At 45.2% G+C, this 14,266-nt stretch overlaps 1 protein-coding gene and 2 long non-coding RNA genes across 11 annotated transcripts in view; 2 read left to right on the top strand and 1 right to left on the bottom strand.

The window, feature by feature from the left end:
• The window catches only part of GRID1 (glutamate ionotropic receptor delta type subunit 1), a 696,635-nt gene that overhangs the window by 666,585 nt on the left and 15,784 nt on the right, over positions 1–14,266 (top strand). For 3 of the 6 annotated variants that reach the window (XM_083439934.1, XM_083439933.1, XM_083439935.1), the window contains exons 15-16: positions 4,893–5,133; positions 5,387–5,476. In XM_083439934.1, coding sequence (XP_083296060.1) covers positions 4,893–5,133; positions 5,387–5,476 — 331 coding nt within the window. Of the gene's footprint in view, positions 1–4,892; positions 5,134–5,381; positions 5,477–14,266 lie in introns of all 6 variants that reach the window. The other 3 variants (XM_083439937.1, XM_083439938.1, XM_083439936.1) reach the window with 2 other exon arrangements.
• Positions 2–13,659, bottom strand: LOC310677344. 4 transcript variants are annotated; one of them, XR_014511101.1, is made up of 5 exons: positions 13,629–13,659; positions 7,107–7,182; positions 5,613–5,704; positions 1,707–1,809; positions 2–237 (listed from the first exon to the last, which is right to left on the bottom strand). It is a non-coding gene; the product is annotated as an uncharacterized lncRNA (long non-coding RNA). The 4 variants fall into 4 exon arrangements; XR_014511100.1 differs by having other exon boundaries at positions 5,613–7,182; XR_014511102.1 differs by lacking the exon at positions 13,629–13,659 and having other exon boundaries at positions 1,707–1,805; positions 5,613–7,432.
• Positions 6,881–13,144, top strand: LOC310677377. Its single transcript, XR_014511141.1, has 2 exons — positions 6,881–7,461; positions 7,711–13,144. It is a non-coding gene; the product is annotated as an uncharacterized lncRNA (long non-coding RNA).

The raw sequence follows: 14,266 nt of genomic DNA, 5'->3' as shown, positions 1-14,266 counted from the left end.
ACAAAAGTGCTTGGGCTTGAACCCCTTCCCCAAGCCGAGTATCCCATTTGCTGGCATTTAGAGCCTTGGCTAATCAGCTGCTTCTGGGTGAATATCGCTTGTAGCAATGCATTTCAGTTCTGTCGCTTCTTCAGGGTCACAGGATGGCCCATCTGGTTCTCAATTCAGGTGAGTATGGGGGACGCAGGGACAGAGGGGCAGTCCTTTCTAAATTAGGACTAGTTCACAGGCGAAGAACTGTGTGAGAGTAGAAAACCATGGCTACAAATTAATGAAAACTGTCAAGTGGGGAGTAATCAGTGAGAAGTGTGTGGTTTATTATTCTATGTTCAAAGGTAGGCAAATGTGAGGTGCTCCTAAGAGCCACTTTGCCTTTTTCACAGCAACAAACCCAGGTTTGCTGCTCAACAGGAAACTGTGGTTAACCCTCTCTCTCTAATGAGTATACCTGTATGATAATAAGTTTCCTAGCACCTTTTTGCCACATTCATAATTCATGCTTCTTGCTCTGCTCTTTAAAATACCAGATGTATATTTTAAAAGCATAATGGGTTGGATCCAGATTTAGCCTTCTGCAAAAGGAGGCTTCGTCTACTAGCAGAAAGAATAATTTTTTGACGTTCTGTGAGATCTCCTCCAAAATAAGCTAACAGAGAACCAGAAATACCATTTCATTAGGGCAAGTCCTGAACAACATGTCACCTTCATAATCAATATGTGCAACAGTGATTGCATTTGGTTTAGTGTGTCTTGCTTTGGAAACAAAACATGAGCATTCCTGGAAGTCTGAACTGACAATTTAGGTGGAAAAAAGGAAAGCAGAACAGGCGGTTACCTTGCTGAACACCACTAGCTTATATAATTTATCCTGGGAGTGTGGGATTGCATCAGGGGCCCATGGGATGTTTCCAGAAGCAGGAAAGGAAGCAGATGGCATATGTTATGGTTTTCACTCTGCAGAAATACTTCTATTCTTCTGTTCTATATATGATGCTCTTATATTCACTCTGATCATGATAAGATCAGGTTCAAGATGGATCTCCCTAAACTATAATCAAGTAGCACTTGACTTATACCAGGGCAGTTTGGGGGGCTATCCAGGTCAGTCAGAGCTTTTGTCTGTTGTCATCCATCTGTCTCAAGTGTGCCATTGAGGGTAACGTCAAATAACTGGAGAGTTACAGTGCCTGTTGTGGCTGTAGAGACAAATATGGTGGAGACATGTTTTATTGTAGCTGGGGCAGATTTTGTACATCTTGTACAAAATGTGTACATGACCAAGCCTGCGTGAGTCAGAGCAGCCCAGTCTTGATTATCTGTAGATCGCCAGGATCTCAGGCAGGGCTGTTTGACATCTTCAGCTATGTGCTAGTTTAGGATTGGCAGTGCTTCAATGGAAAATAGTTCCCCACCCCACACACTTGAATTTCTGTTTCCCACAATCTCTTTGGAGGAGTACAAAGCTGTTGTCAATGACTGGTATGATCCTTAAACAGAAGCACTCCTGGAGATTTAATCATCAGAGCATCTGTATGAAGTTTGCAGTTTTTCCCTGTGGTGCCTAATTCAAGGGTTTTCATGCCTGTCAGTTGTCAAACAAAATGGGGCTATGAATATGTAAGGTAGTGCTCTCTTAAGTCTTGCTGTGCTGATATGCAGTACCACAGAAGCTGATTGCAGGAAACCATGCCTAGCTCTACAGTTACCTGTTGGCTTTTGTTTGGGGGTCAAGGCTGCTTCCCATCCCAATTCTGCCAGTGTCCATTGTTTTCTGTGTCCACATCTCACCACTCCAGTGTGAAAATCTGGCTGGACAGGAATTTGGCAAGCATTGTTAATCTATCCAGTTCAGTGTATGATTTGGAGCTCTTGGGACCTGGAACTATAACAAGGTCAATTTAATAAACCAATGGAAATGATAGGCAGGAGAACAAAGAAAGTATGCCTGTTCAGCCCTCTCATAGTGTGTAGGGAGGGAATTCGCTAAATGGGGCCTGACAGGTTGGGGGTTCTCTGCTGTACCTCTTCTGGCTATCAGATTTACTATCCTAAGGTCTCTAAGTCAAGCCTTTCTTCATGGGCTGTTTTGTTGAGTAAGGGAGTAGCCATCGCTGCCTACAATGGTTTGCACAGAGGCCATTAGGACTTCTCCTGTAGTTGGAGACCTATTGCACTCCTACCCACAAGCACAGTGTTTGTGTGCTTCAAAAGCACAGCTTGATAGTGCTTGCTTCCTCTAACTGGTCACAGCTGGGGTTGCTTTTCAACAGAGAGATGCTTCTGAACTCACAGGTGAGGCCTCATTTGTACTAAGTAATGTTCTCAACATTACCGTATTTTTCGCTCCATAGGGCGCACCGGCCCATAGGACGCACCAAGATTTTTGGGGGGGAAATAAAGAAAAAAATTTTTATTTCCCCCCCAGGCGCTTGTGGGGCCAGCAGCGGGGAGAAGCGCTCTTCTCCCCGCCGCCAGCATGCAGACCAGGTCCGGGGACAGCGGGAAGACGCGCTGTGCCTCCCAGCTGTCCCCGGAGCTTAAGGGGCACGCAGCGGGGAGAAGCGCTCTTCTCCCCACTGCCCACCTTCAGATCAGGTCCGGGGACAGGGGGAAGACGCGCTGCGCCTCCCAGCTGCCCCCGGAGCTTGCGGAGCAGGCAGCGGGGAGAAGCTCTCTTCTCCCCACCGCCTGCCTTCAGACCAGGTCCGGGAACAGCGGGAAGACGCGCTGCGCCTCCCAGAGCTTGCGGGGCAGGCAGCGGGGAGAAGCGCTCTTCTCCCCGCCGCCCGCCTTCATATCAGGTCCGGGGACAGGGGGAAGACGCGCTGCGCCTCCCAGCTGTCCCCGGAGCTTGTGGGGCAGGCAGCGGGGAGAAGCGCTCTTCTCCCCGCTGCCCGCCTTCAGATCAGGTCCGGGGACAGGGGGGAAGACGCGCTGCGCCTCCCAACTGTCCCCGGAGCTTGTGGGGCAGGCAGCGGGGAGAAGCGCTCTTCTCCCCGCCGCCAGCCTTCAGATCAGGTCCGGGGACAGCGGGAAGACGCGCTGCGCCTCCCAGCTGTCCCCGGAGCTTGTGGGGCAGGCAGCGGGGAGAAGCGCTCTTCTCCCCACCGCCCACCTTCAGATCCGGTCCGGGGACAGCGGGAAGACGCGCTGCGCCTCCCAGCTGTCCCCGGAGCTTGTGGGGCAGGCAGCGGGGAGAAGCGCTCTTCTCCCCACCGCCCGCCTTCACATCAGGTCCGGGGACAGAGGAAAGACGCACTGCGCCTCCCCACTGTCCCCGGAGCTTGTGGGGCAGGCAGCGGGGAGAAGCGCTCTTCTCCCCGCTGCCCGCCTTCAGATCAGGTCTGGGGACAGGGGGGAAGACGCGCTGCGCCTCCCAGCTGTCCCCGGAGCTTGTGGGGCAGGCAGCGGGGAGAAGCGCTCTTCTCCCCACCGCCCGCCTTCACATCAGGTCCGGGGACAGCGGGAAGACGCGCTGCGCCTCCCAGCTGTCCCCGGAGCTTGTGGGGCAGGCAGCGGGGAGAAGCGCTCTTCTCCCCGCTGCCCGCCTTCAGATCAGGTCCGGGGACAGGGGGGAAGACGCGCTGCGCCTCCCAGCTGTCCCCGGAGCTTGTGGGGCAGGCAGCGGGGAGAAGCGCTCTTCTCCCCGCCGCCAGCCTTCAGATCAGGTCCGGGGACAGCGGGAAGACGCGCTGCGCCTCCCAGCTGTCCCCGGAGCTTGTGGGGCAGGCAGCGGGGAGAAGCGCTCTTCTCCCCGCTGCCAGCCTTCAGATCAGGTCCGGGGACAGGGGGAAGACGCGCTGCACCTCCCAGCTGTCCCTGGAGCTTGTGGGGCAGGCAGCGGGGAGAAGCGCTCTTCTCCCCACCGCCAGCCTTCAGATCAGGTCCGGGGACAGGGGGAAGACGCGCTGTGCCTCCCCACTGCTCCCGGAGCTTGTGGGGCAGGCAGCGGGGAGAAGCGCTCTTCTCCCCACCGCCCGCCTTCAGATCCGGTCCGGGGACAGCGGGAAGACGCGCTGCGCCTCCCAGCTGTCCCCGGAGCTTGTGGGGCAGGCAGCGGGGAGAAGCGCTCTTCTCCCCACCGCCCGCCTTCACATCAGGTCCGGGGACAGAGGAAAGACGCGCTGCGCCTCCCCACTGTCCCCGGAGCTTGTGGGGCAGGCAGCGGGGAGAAGCGCTCTTCTCCCCGCCGCCCGCCTTCAGATCAGGTCCGGGGACAGCGGGAAGACGCGCTGCGCCGCCCCGCTGTCCCCGGAGCTTAAGGGGCTGGCAGCGGGGAGAAGCACGCGTCTCCCCGCCGTCAGTCTCCAAACCACATCGGGAGACAGCGGGATGGCAGCGTTCCGCCTCCCCGCTGTCCCCGACCTTGTGGGGCTGGCGCTGGGGCTCTCCTGAAGTCTGGAGAGCGAGAGGGGTCGGTGCACACGAACCCCTCTCACTTTCCAGGCTTCAGCGAAAGCCTGCATTCGCTCCATAGGACGCACACACATTTCCCCTTCATTTTTGGAGGGGAAAAAGTGCGTCCTATGGAGCGAAAAATACGGTATTTTTGACCATGGCACCAAGATAATGCTGAGGAAAGACTTGTGCCACAGTTTGCTGAACAGCAACGGTAGCACCATTTCCACCCCACAAGTACAATGGTGGATCCAACCCAATATGTTGAGAGGGCCTTACTTATTCACAACTTTTTGAGTGTGTTGTTAATATTGATTCCTGCAAAACTTTACAGTGTTCATATCTCGTTCATTGTACAATTGGGTATACATTTTTTTGGTAGCACAAACCTTGCCGATTGTCAAATTTATATTCTTCCTTTGCAGATTTCCTCTGTGCAAGCTTTCCTTGTAGAAATATAATGCTTGTGGTTTTCCCTAAAATGATCTCTGCAGGATCTTAGAACTACAAGAAGCTGGATACTTGGATGTGTTCAAAGAGAAATGGTGGCCACGAATGGGACGCTGTGATCTGAACAGCCACACCAACGCACAGACGGATGGGAAGGCCCTGAAGCTTCACAGTTTTGCAGGGGTCTTCTGCATTTTGGCAGTGGGCCTGCTCCTGGCCTGTTTGGTGGCAGCCCTGGAGTTGTGGTGGAGCAGCAACCGTTGTCATCAAGAGACACCCAAAGAGGTCCATAACTTTTATTCTTATCACAATTAAGTGTAGAGAATGTAAAACTTACATCAAACTGAAGCTGTGGAAATCCAGTTCACTGGATTACAATTGCAGATAATTACATTTAAGCACAGGTTTCTTTCTTTTTAAAAAGTTATATCCTTTTTCCATATTTTTTTTTATAAAAAATCCCTAATGTTTGTGTTTTATGGAAGGTACCAAAATGTCAGCTCTGGCAACTAAAGTCCTGTATTTATTTATAGAGCAGATACAGCCTGGGCAGCAGCAGCACTGCAAACATTCCCACATTGCCCCACCATTGTGCCTCAACCTTGCCATGGAGAGACCATCTTTAGGGGTAAGAGAGTAGCTCAGGCACCATGCCTTTGGCCCCCTCTGTTAAAACTGACAGACAAGGATGTTTAGGGCTGCCTTAAATACACAGATTCAACACCTCCTGATTCTTGCAACAACAACAAAAATCCCATGTTTACCTGCTGGCCAAGCCTGCACCACATGTCACCTCCTCCTCCTCGACCCCAAGGACTGCTTTTTGCCCTTCTGGTTTGGTGTTAAAATACTTGACCTGGTATATGGGAAGATTAAGAGCAAGTGTAAGGCTATTTACCTCACCTGGGGCCCTCATCTGATCTTTTGGTTAAGGCAATAGAAGCAATAATGCAGACACCAGGTGACATGAATCTTGAGTAACAAGCTAGATAGGTCAGGTGGAATCTAGTGACTTCAAACCATTTAATAGTTTAACTATATATTTTTTAACTTGGGTATACACAACTCATGATTCACCAAGACAGTTCAAATATAGTCATGTATTGTGATCTCACAGGAGCTAAACAACCCTTCCTGTCCCATTTTTTTGCAGTCCTAGGTAAACCACAAGAGCATGAGGTTTATTGAGCTTCTAGTAGGGTCTGTGTTCAGCTTGGTGAATGTTTTTTTGGGGGGAGGGTGCATATGAAAGCCACTGAACTGGTTGTTTGTGAAATGGGGACTTGAGTAAGGCCTTTCCCAGGTGTCTTCTGCCACCATGGAGAGATTATTTCATTCCAAGATGTGAAGTCTCTATGGTAGGTAGTTGCTGTTGGCTGATAAAGCAGTCAGAGAGGGATTGCAGAGGATGATGTCAAAATACGGCAGCAAGGAACTTCAGTATGTTCCCATGTGCTCTTATGTAACTCAGTTTTCTTTGTGGAGGAAAATATTCCTTTACAAAGGAAGTGTGGGAGCAGTGCATAACTAAGGCAAGCTCTTTTAGAGAAATATGTAATGCTGTTTTCCTTTGTTTGAACAGATGAATGAATCTTTATTCCACTCATTAATAACACAATAAATCATTCAGGCCCCATCACTGGTTGATGTCCCCCCCCCCCCCCCACTTCTTGTCTCTTTCTAAAAATAATACTCTTCAGAGCTAAATGAGCGGCTTTTAGTTAAGTATCTCTTATAGTCAGAATATGAAATTGCCTGTTATCAAAGGTTTTTCTTGCAAATATTTCAAAGCAATAATAATCAACCTGTCATAGCCATATCGTGCAAAGAGACAGCATCTGTTTGCATCCGTTTCAATCTTTAACAACCTCACCTCTCTGTTGGGCTTTGAGACATTAAGGCACTTTAACCTTCTTTTCATCTTGAACAGATGCTTTGTACCAGAGGGTTATGACAGCAGCCACACCCTGACTGGGGAAGAACACAGGGCCTATCACTTTTAATTTTTATTTCTGAATAGCCAGAATGTTGCACTAATTGACATGCCTACCACATACAAACTGATGGGAAGGCTTATATTCTATAAAGCTACTTGTCATTAACATTCCACTTGTCTGGATTTCCTACTTGTTCATTCAATTTGTCCTCCAAGTCTTCAGCTACCATGCTTCACATCCAAGTCAGAGAAATCATTTTGTATGTAAGTCCACTGTGCATTCTTTTCAAAGGGAACTTTTTTTGGTCAAAAAATAACTTACTTAATTTGCTCACGTAGCCAAGAGTATCATGAATCCATTTCTTATTCACGAAGAGATGATGTGTGGAGAAATCCATCTATGGGCAAAGACACATTATTAGTATGAGGGCTGAAACCTTTAGTTCGTTCAGTTAATAGTGAGTGAACTAAAAATAAATTGAACTGAACACTTTAAAGTTCAGTCTTCTGCATGTTCATGGCAGTAGGGATGTTTGAGGAATTTGCTCTTTGTGGATTCCAATTCAAAGTAGCCTCTTAGACATACTGTAGATATTTTTTGAATTTTTCAGTTCTCCAAAATTGTGATGCAGTTCTAAGCTCAAAAGACACACCCAAATGTGTATTATATATATACAGTGGTACCTCGCAAGACAAATGCCTTGCAAGATGAAAGAGTTTTTCGTTTTTTGAGTTGCTTCGCAAGATGAATTTCCCTATGGGCTTGCTTCGCAAGACGAAAACGTCCTGCGCCTTTTTTAAAAAACCGTCAATGCATTCCTATGGGAAACCGTCAATGCACAATGGTGCTTCGCAAGACGAAAAAATTCACAAGACGAAAAAACTCACAGAACAAATTAATTTCGTCTTGCGAGGCACCACTGTAGTGTGCTTTGGGATTTAAAAAAGCCTATATAAATGCATACTATGAAGTAATAAAAAAAACTATTTAGTGAGAAAATAGATTCAAAAATACCATTCAAATACAAGTTTTCGTGCATTATTATTATTATTATTTAGAAAAAACCCCTCTGCAAATTAATGAAGAGGTGGGACATAACTTCTGAATAAACCCTTGTGAAACTGACTCATGAAATAAATGCTGATTTGCCCTGTCAGTGTTGTCCAACTTTCAGGGCACAACTAGACATGATGTGGAAGAAATATATAAACCAACTGTGTCCCAGAGGTTGTTTTTTTTTATCTGAATGCGGTGGGACAAGGCCTCACACAGAGCTGCGGAAAATGTGGCAGTAACATTTCTCTCCCACAGCATTTCCTGACTGAAATTTCCCCCTGTGGCTGCTGTTTGTCCTGTAGGGAGAAACCTACAGTGCAATTTTAATCAGGACAAGAGAATTAGAAGTAGGGGAGAGATTAAGTTGTTCTGTCCCCCAGAATCATAGCCCTTGTTCTATTAACTTTTTAAAAAATGGGTCATGGATTTCCTGCATCAAATCTACTTTCCCTATATTTGGGCAAGTAAATCCATTGAAGAAAGTAGGAACCGTTTCTGAGAAAACTTTGATAGGATTAGGATGTTAGTTGATGGTGTGGTGGTGGTGGGGAGGCAGCCAGGGTTAATGGGAACAATGTTTAATTGATACATTTATAAGTTAAATGTTTAGACCTTTTGTTCTAGAATGCCACTTTAAAGAGAGAGAGAAATGTATTAAGGATTGTCTTTCTTTCCAAGGTTCACTCACTTCACTATCTCAAAATGGCACCTATAATGAATTAGCTGTTGGTGATACATGCACACTTGTATAAATTGAATCTGTTATTGGTTGAAATGCAAAATATTATTTATAATCAGTGGACGGATGACCAATTAAAACGCATGCTTTCTACCCTGCATTTCTCACCACTTCGAACATGGTGGGTTCTTGGTGCAAAATGGAATTGCTGATTTAGTTCATTCAAATAGGGCCTATTTTACATCTTGCCAAACTGCCAGGTACATTTTTCTGAAAGGTGTGCCCAAAGTGTATCTCACACAACAGCCTTCCTCAGAAGTTGCTGGAATATAACCTCCATTGTCCACAGCCAGAATAGTCAAGGATAATGGGGATAGTCCAACAACATCTGAAAACCTAAGACTGGAGAAAGCTGCCATACTATGTGTGAATAATGCACAACTTTTTTAAAAAGTATGTCTACATGTGGATGTGCATGTACTTCAATTCATTGTCTGAAACCAGTTTCAGACATTTTGAGCTGGCAATACATGCACGGCCCATCACAGTGCATTTCACTCCTGCCTGTGTTGTGCTGGCGGCAGCCAGGGAGTCGCGATGTATTGCCAGCTTGCCCATCTGCCTGTCTGCATGTTTGCCTTTGCCCAAGCAAGTTAGGCGGGCTGCCTCTTTCCTCCCGGTCAGTCGCAGGAAGAATGAGGCAGCCCACCCGGCTTGCAGGCAGGCAGATGGGAGAGAACCTTCTCAGGCTCCCTCTGCTGAGGCCGGGACTGGGCTGTGGAGGGAGTGAGTCACTAGGAACTCCTTTAACTGAGCAAGCAGGAAGCTTCCTTCCCTTCCTCCTGGTCGCTTCTCCCTCCCTCCCGAGCCCAGCCACTTTTTCAGATGGTTTTGGTGTTTGGGCATTGTGATATATCACAATGTTGAAAACCAGATACCATCCAGCCCTAGTCCTCAGAAGTGGTTTTTATTTTACAAGATATACCTGGAGTAGCTCTACTATTTTTGTAATATGCAAAGGGATTTTGAGAGGCATTTCCTTTCAGCCGTAATATCAAAGAGTGCCACTATTAAAAATAATATAATGAAAAGTCCTACCTATACAAAGTTCTTACAATGCAACACAGCGGTCATATTATTTCCCCAAGCACACGTAATACAAACTATGCCCCAAAGTTGTAGCCAAATACAAAAATGAATGGTTAAATAGAGGTCAACTTCTTTTTATATCAAGGTATTCAACTCTCCATTCATTTGGGAAGGGGGCTTTTTCGCCATTCTTTGCTGTTTCTCATTGTTGGGATTCTTTCTTTGTCTGCTTCTTGCACAGAATTCCAATGGGCTTCTGATTGTGTCCAGCTTCACTAATGCTTTGGAATCTGCAGTTTTGCTAATAGGACTGTCTCCTGGAATTGCCAGAGCCTGGTCATTGCTTGCTAAATGCTCTCTAACATTGCAAAACGCTAACCACCCATTTCTAAGATCTGCTTTGCCAGCAAGTAGGCACTTTGCATAGCCCACGCTCACCGGCCACTGTAGCAGTGCAGAATTTCAATCAACTATGCCCTGCAAGCACTGCAGGGATCTTACAGCCAGGATTTTAAGGCAAACCAACCGTGGAAGATTTGATTGAAACATTTAGGGGGAATTTCCTCCTGGGGAGTACATTTTTAACCTAAGTTCAGTAGGAGGCGATACTTTAAGAAATGAAAAATGGATTAATAACTTTGGGTAGATCACAGAAACCGACAACTCCTCTCTTAAGGTAGTATCTAGGCAGAGGAAGCCACTTTGATGCTGATCATGGCATGACTTGCAAGCTATTCACTGCCTTGGCTACTTTTAGGTCTGAGATGGGGAATGTGTGACCTTCTGGATTCCCACTTCTGTCAGTACCAGGTAACATGGCTCATGATCAGAGATGATGGGAGCTGTAGTTCAACAATACCTGGAGAGGAACAGGTTCCTCATCATTTAGGTCATTGTTCCATCTTGAGATTATGGATGGTGCTTACCAGGGCTTTTTCAGCTGGAACTCCGTTCTGACACCTCTCAGGTGGGCATCATTGCCACTGTAAGAGAACAAGGGAGGCATTCATGGTGAGTTCCGGTACGTCTTTTTCTAGAAAAATAGCATTGGTGCTTACATTTATGAAGTTCCTAGATACCTTACAGCTCCCTATCATCAGTTTGTTATTGAGTTTTCGCCTGATAACGATAAAAAATAATGCACACTGAACCGTCTAAACTTGTCCTAATTAATAATCTAATTTACATCATAATTTTATAGCGGTTCCTAGGGAGTCCCAGAAATTACTATCAAGGAGAGAGGCCCTCGGGCACATTTCAAGCCATCAATAAATCCTATTTTGCAATCTGTTGCGGCCATCAGTTAAAACAGGGTTTTTATGTAATCACATTGGGAAGGTAAGATGTAAAGGAGGGCAGGTTCCCAGTACCTTTATTAGTTGTGTGGAAAAGGGACTTTCAACAAGGCCACCTTTAAATACTGTACTGGATTCAGCTTTGCTAAGTATCTTTCCCCACTCCCTAACCTTCATTTTCCTATGTAGCGAAAACAGCTGTCTGTTAGGTCCGCTGCTATTAGCAGCTGAAAGCAACTTGTGTTTGCCTAACTGCTCCTTATCAGACCATGTGAAAAACATTCTATTAGAATGTCTTTTGCCTCTTAGCAGCTTTCAAAGGGCCAATAGTGAGATTAGCACTGCAGGAGCTAAAATACTGGCATTTTGTTATTGTCAGTGCCTTCACTCATCTTCCTGCAAACCAATAATTTTTTGAAATCAGTGCACAAGGCTCTAGTGTGCAAAGCTTTTGAACTAGAGATGACTTTTTTTTTACCTTTTTCTTTTTACAAGCCTAACCAGGTTTACATGTTTTGTGCCTTATTGTGATCTCTAATGCCACAACCATCATAAATACAATTTTATTGGTATTTTTCATGAATATTTTAAACTGCCTAGAGCTCTTTTGTTCTAGTAAGTGGTATATAATGTTTGATGTATCAACTAAAAGAAAACCTCCCCCTTTCAGTGTATTTAGCTTGAATAATACCATAGCTGTTAATGATGGGTGTATTCTAACCTACCTCAAAACATTTGCATCCTAAAAATTCCTGCTGTCTTAGAGTCAAGCTTCACAAGTGACAGTCCCATGTAATGTATCCAGTGATGGACAGTATCACTTCAAACTGTGTGTGTGAAATGTTTGAATGATCCCTCTTTCTGAACAAAAAAACTGTCTGCATATTTAAAGCAAGTATGCAAGGGAGAAGGACAGGCTACAAGTATCTCTCAAACATGCTGATTTTGTATTTGCAAGAAATATTTCACGTATGAGCATTCAATTATTTGATCTTTCTCCTGTATGTGAGGTGTGAATTGCTCTCACGCTTTGTTTTATTTACTGAAATATTTGCTAGCATCTCTGCAGCCTGGGCTCGCCGAGTGGTGCACAGCATAAAAATGAAAATACAATAAATACAATGGATTTGATCACCCAGCAAATTGCACTACAAATTAGCATAAAATCATAAAAACTAAAGAAAAGGCTAGGGAAAATTATTCACCTGGCACTGAAGAGAAACTCAATATTGGTGCCAGGTGTATACTACAGAGCTATGTTACTTGCTGATTGGGCTCTTCAATAAATGGACTAAGTTGGAAATGCTGTTCTCCATGCAATCTAAAGTAGTAGAGTCCAGCAAGGAATACATTGCATGGGATTCCTGATCACGTAGAATAGCTGCCAGAAGGAGGAACATTCCTTAGGGACTGAAAAAAAATAACACCACAGGTTCTACATAATGGTAGCCATTGTGTACCACCTGGATCCATTGTACTTAGGCATGTATCACCTCCATTTTTATTTTATTTTTTTTAAAAAGCACAACTGGGGCATTCATGCACTTTCAGAGTAGAAAATTAGCTGAACTGTTTTGGGAACTGGGTCCTTCCGCCTACTTAAAAATGAAAACACTGAAGACAGGCACCATGGTGCTCTCCAGATGTTGTGGACTCCCACCATCACTTTGGCCATGCTGGCTAAAGCTGATTGGAAGTGTCTTTCTCAACATCTGCCAGACAACAGGTTGACAACTCTCAACACAGACTATCACAGGCGTTGGCAAACTTGACCCTCCAGATGTTTTGGGACTACAACTCCCATGATCCCTAGCTAGCAGGACCAGTGGTCAGGGATGATGGGAATTGTAGTCCCAAAACATCTGGAAGGCTGAGTTTGCCTATGTCTGGACTATTATCTCTCTCTTTTTTGCCATTTCATCACTGTCTTCTCCCCCAACCCACCCTATTGCTGGCTGTTTTTCGTTTTACTGTTTCATTTTTTCCAACTTGTGTTCCCTATTCCATGTGAAGAAAAATACAAGATTTTAAATATATATATATATTCCCCTTCATTGTATGTTTATATTTTACATTGCTTTTTAAGTTATTATTTTTATGTATTTCAATCACATCTGAAATCTGTGTACTTTTTTTGCTAAAATTTCTCATATAAATAATCATCTGTATGTATCACTGCATTGTACTTTAATTTTCTAAGATGAAATAAACTTTTGGGAGCAGGAAATAATAATAAAAAATGTCACTGGCAATACAGGGCAGTAGAACAGTAGTACGCTAGCTACTACACAGGGCCAATTCACATGTGCAGCCTCCAAAATTTTCATTGCTTACAGTCCAGTCCTGTCTACAGACTGTCTACTCAGAAGTAAGTACTCCAGAGTTCAGTGGGGGCTCAGAGTACAATGGGCTTTGGTATGAAAAAATGTGTTCACTAGGATAAATTCACACCAAAATGCTGGTGAATTTTTGCGAGGAAATTCACAAATTGTGGCAGAAATCTAGAGAGCAGAATTTAAGATTTGGAAAAAAATGAGAAACTGGGAGAACTAGCAGGTCCTTCCATCCCTAATTGCAGCCGTAATTGTGGTTAGATGACTGAGAGTTTGAATTTATCACTGATTCCATCGGAAAGTAATGTGTTTGAGGCTCTGTAAAATGGTCACACGCACTGGAAGCAAGTTATCACTTGTTAAACAATGGCCTGTATTCACTTATACTTACTAAGACAGATTTCCACCCAAACAAGCTACCTTGGAATGTGGAATCTCCTGTAGATTCCAGAGTGTAGATAGAGAAGAATGGAAGTCATTCTACTCTTCTCCAACACTTTTCAGTGAAATATCAGCTTATCATTAGCTCTTTACTACCATCTGAATTGAGTTCCAAAACTACCATGCAAATAGAACTTGAAGAGCTGTTGAAAACCTGGCCATTTGACAAACAGTTTTTTTGTGATAGGTGGTTGGATAATTCTTGGACATACAATCTTAAATCAAGGTACTGAACTGTTTAGGAATCTGGACTACTCTAATCTACCAGCATCTCTGTTCCAGGGGAAGAGTGAGGAATAAGGGGAGGGGTGATTTACGTGTTCGCACTGCAGCTTTCCAATACACGAGACAAGGAGGGCACTGAATGGCCCAGCCATGTTATGAAATACTATGAGTTAAGCTCTGCACTTGTACAGAGAAAATTATACCAAAATAGAATCCTGTTCCAAGCAAATGGGACAGAGCTGCCGGTCATGCAAACACCTGCCGACATGCACACAATTTGAAATACTTTCCTACATTGGCCTCAGTGGTTACTGTGAGCCTTCCTCCACCACTAAATAAACATATAAAGCACTCCTACAATGT

Source organism: Podarcis tiliguerta (assembly GCF_965153285.1).
Source record: "Podarcis tiliguerta genome assembly, chromosome: 5".
NCBI classification, from domain to species: Eukaryota; Metazoa; Chordata; class Lepidosauria; order Squamata; family Lacertidae; genus Podarcis; species Podarcis tiliguerta.
Note: the sequence above shows the minus strand (reverse complement) of the source record. Positions and strands in the feature narration are given on the sequence as shown.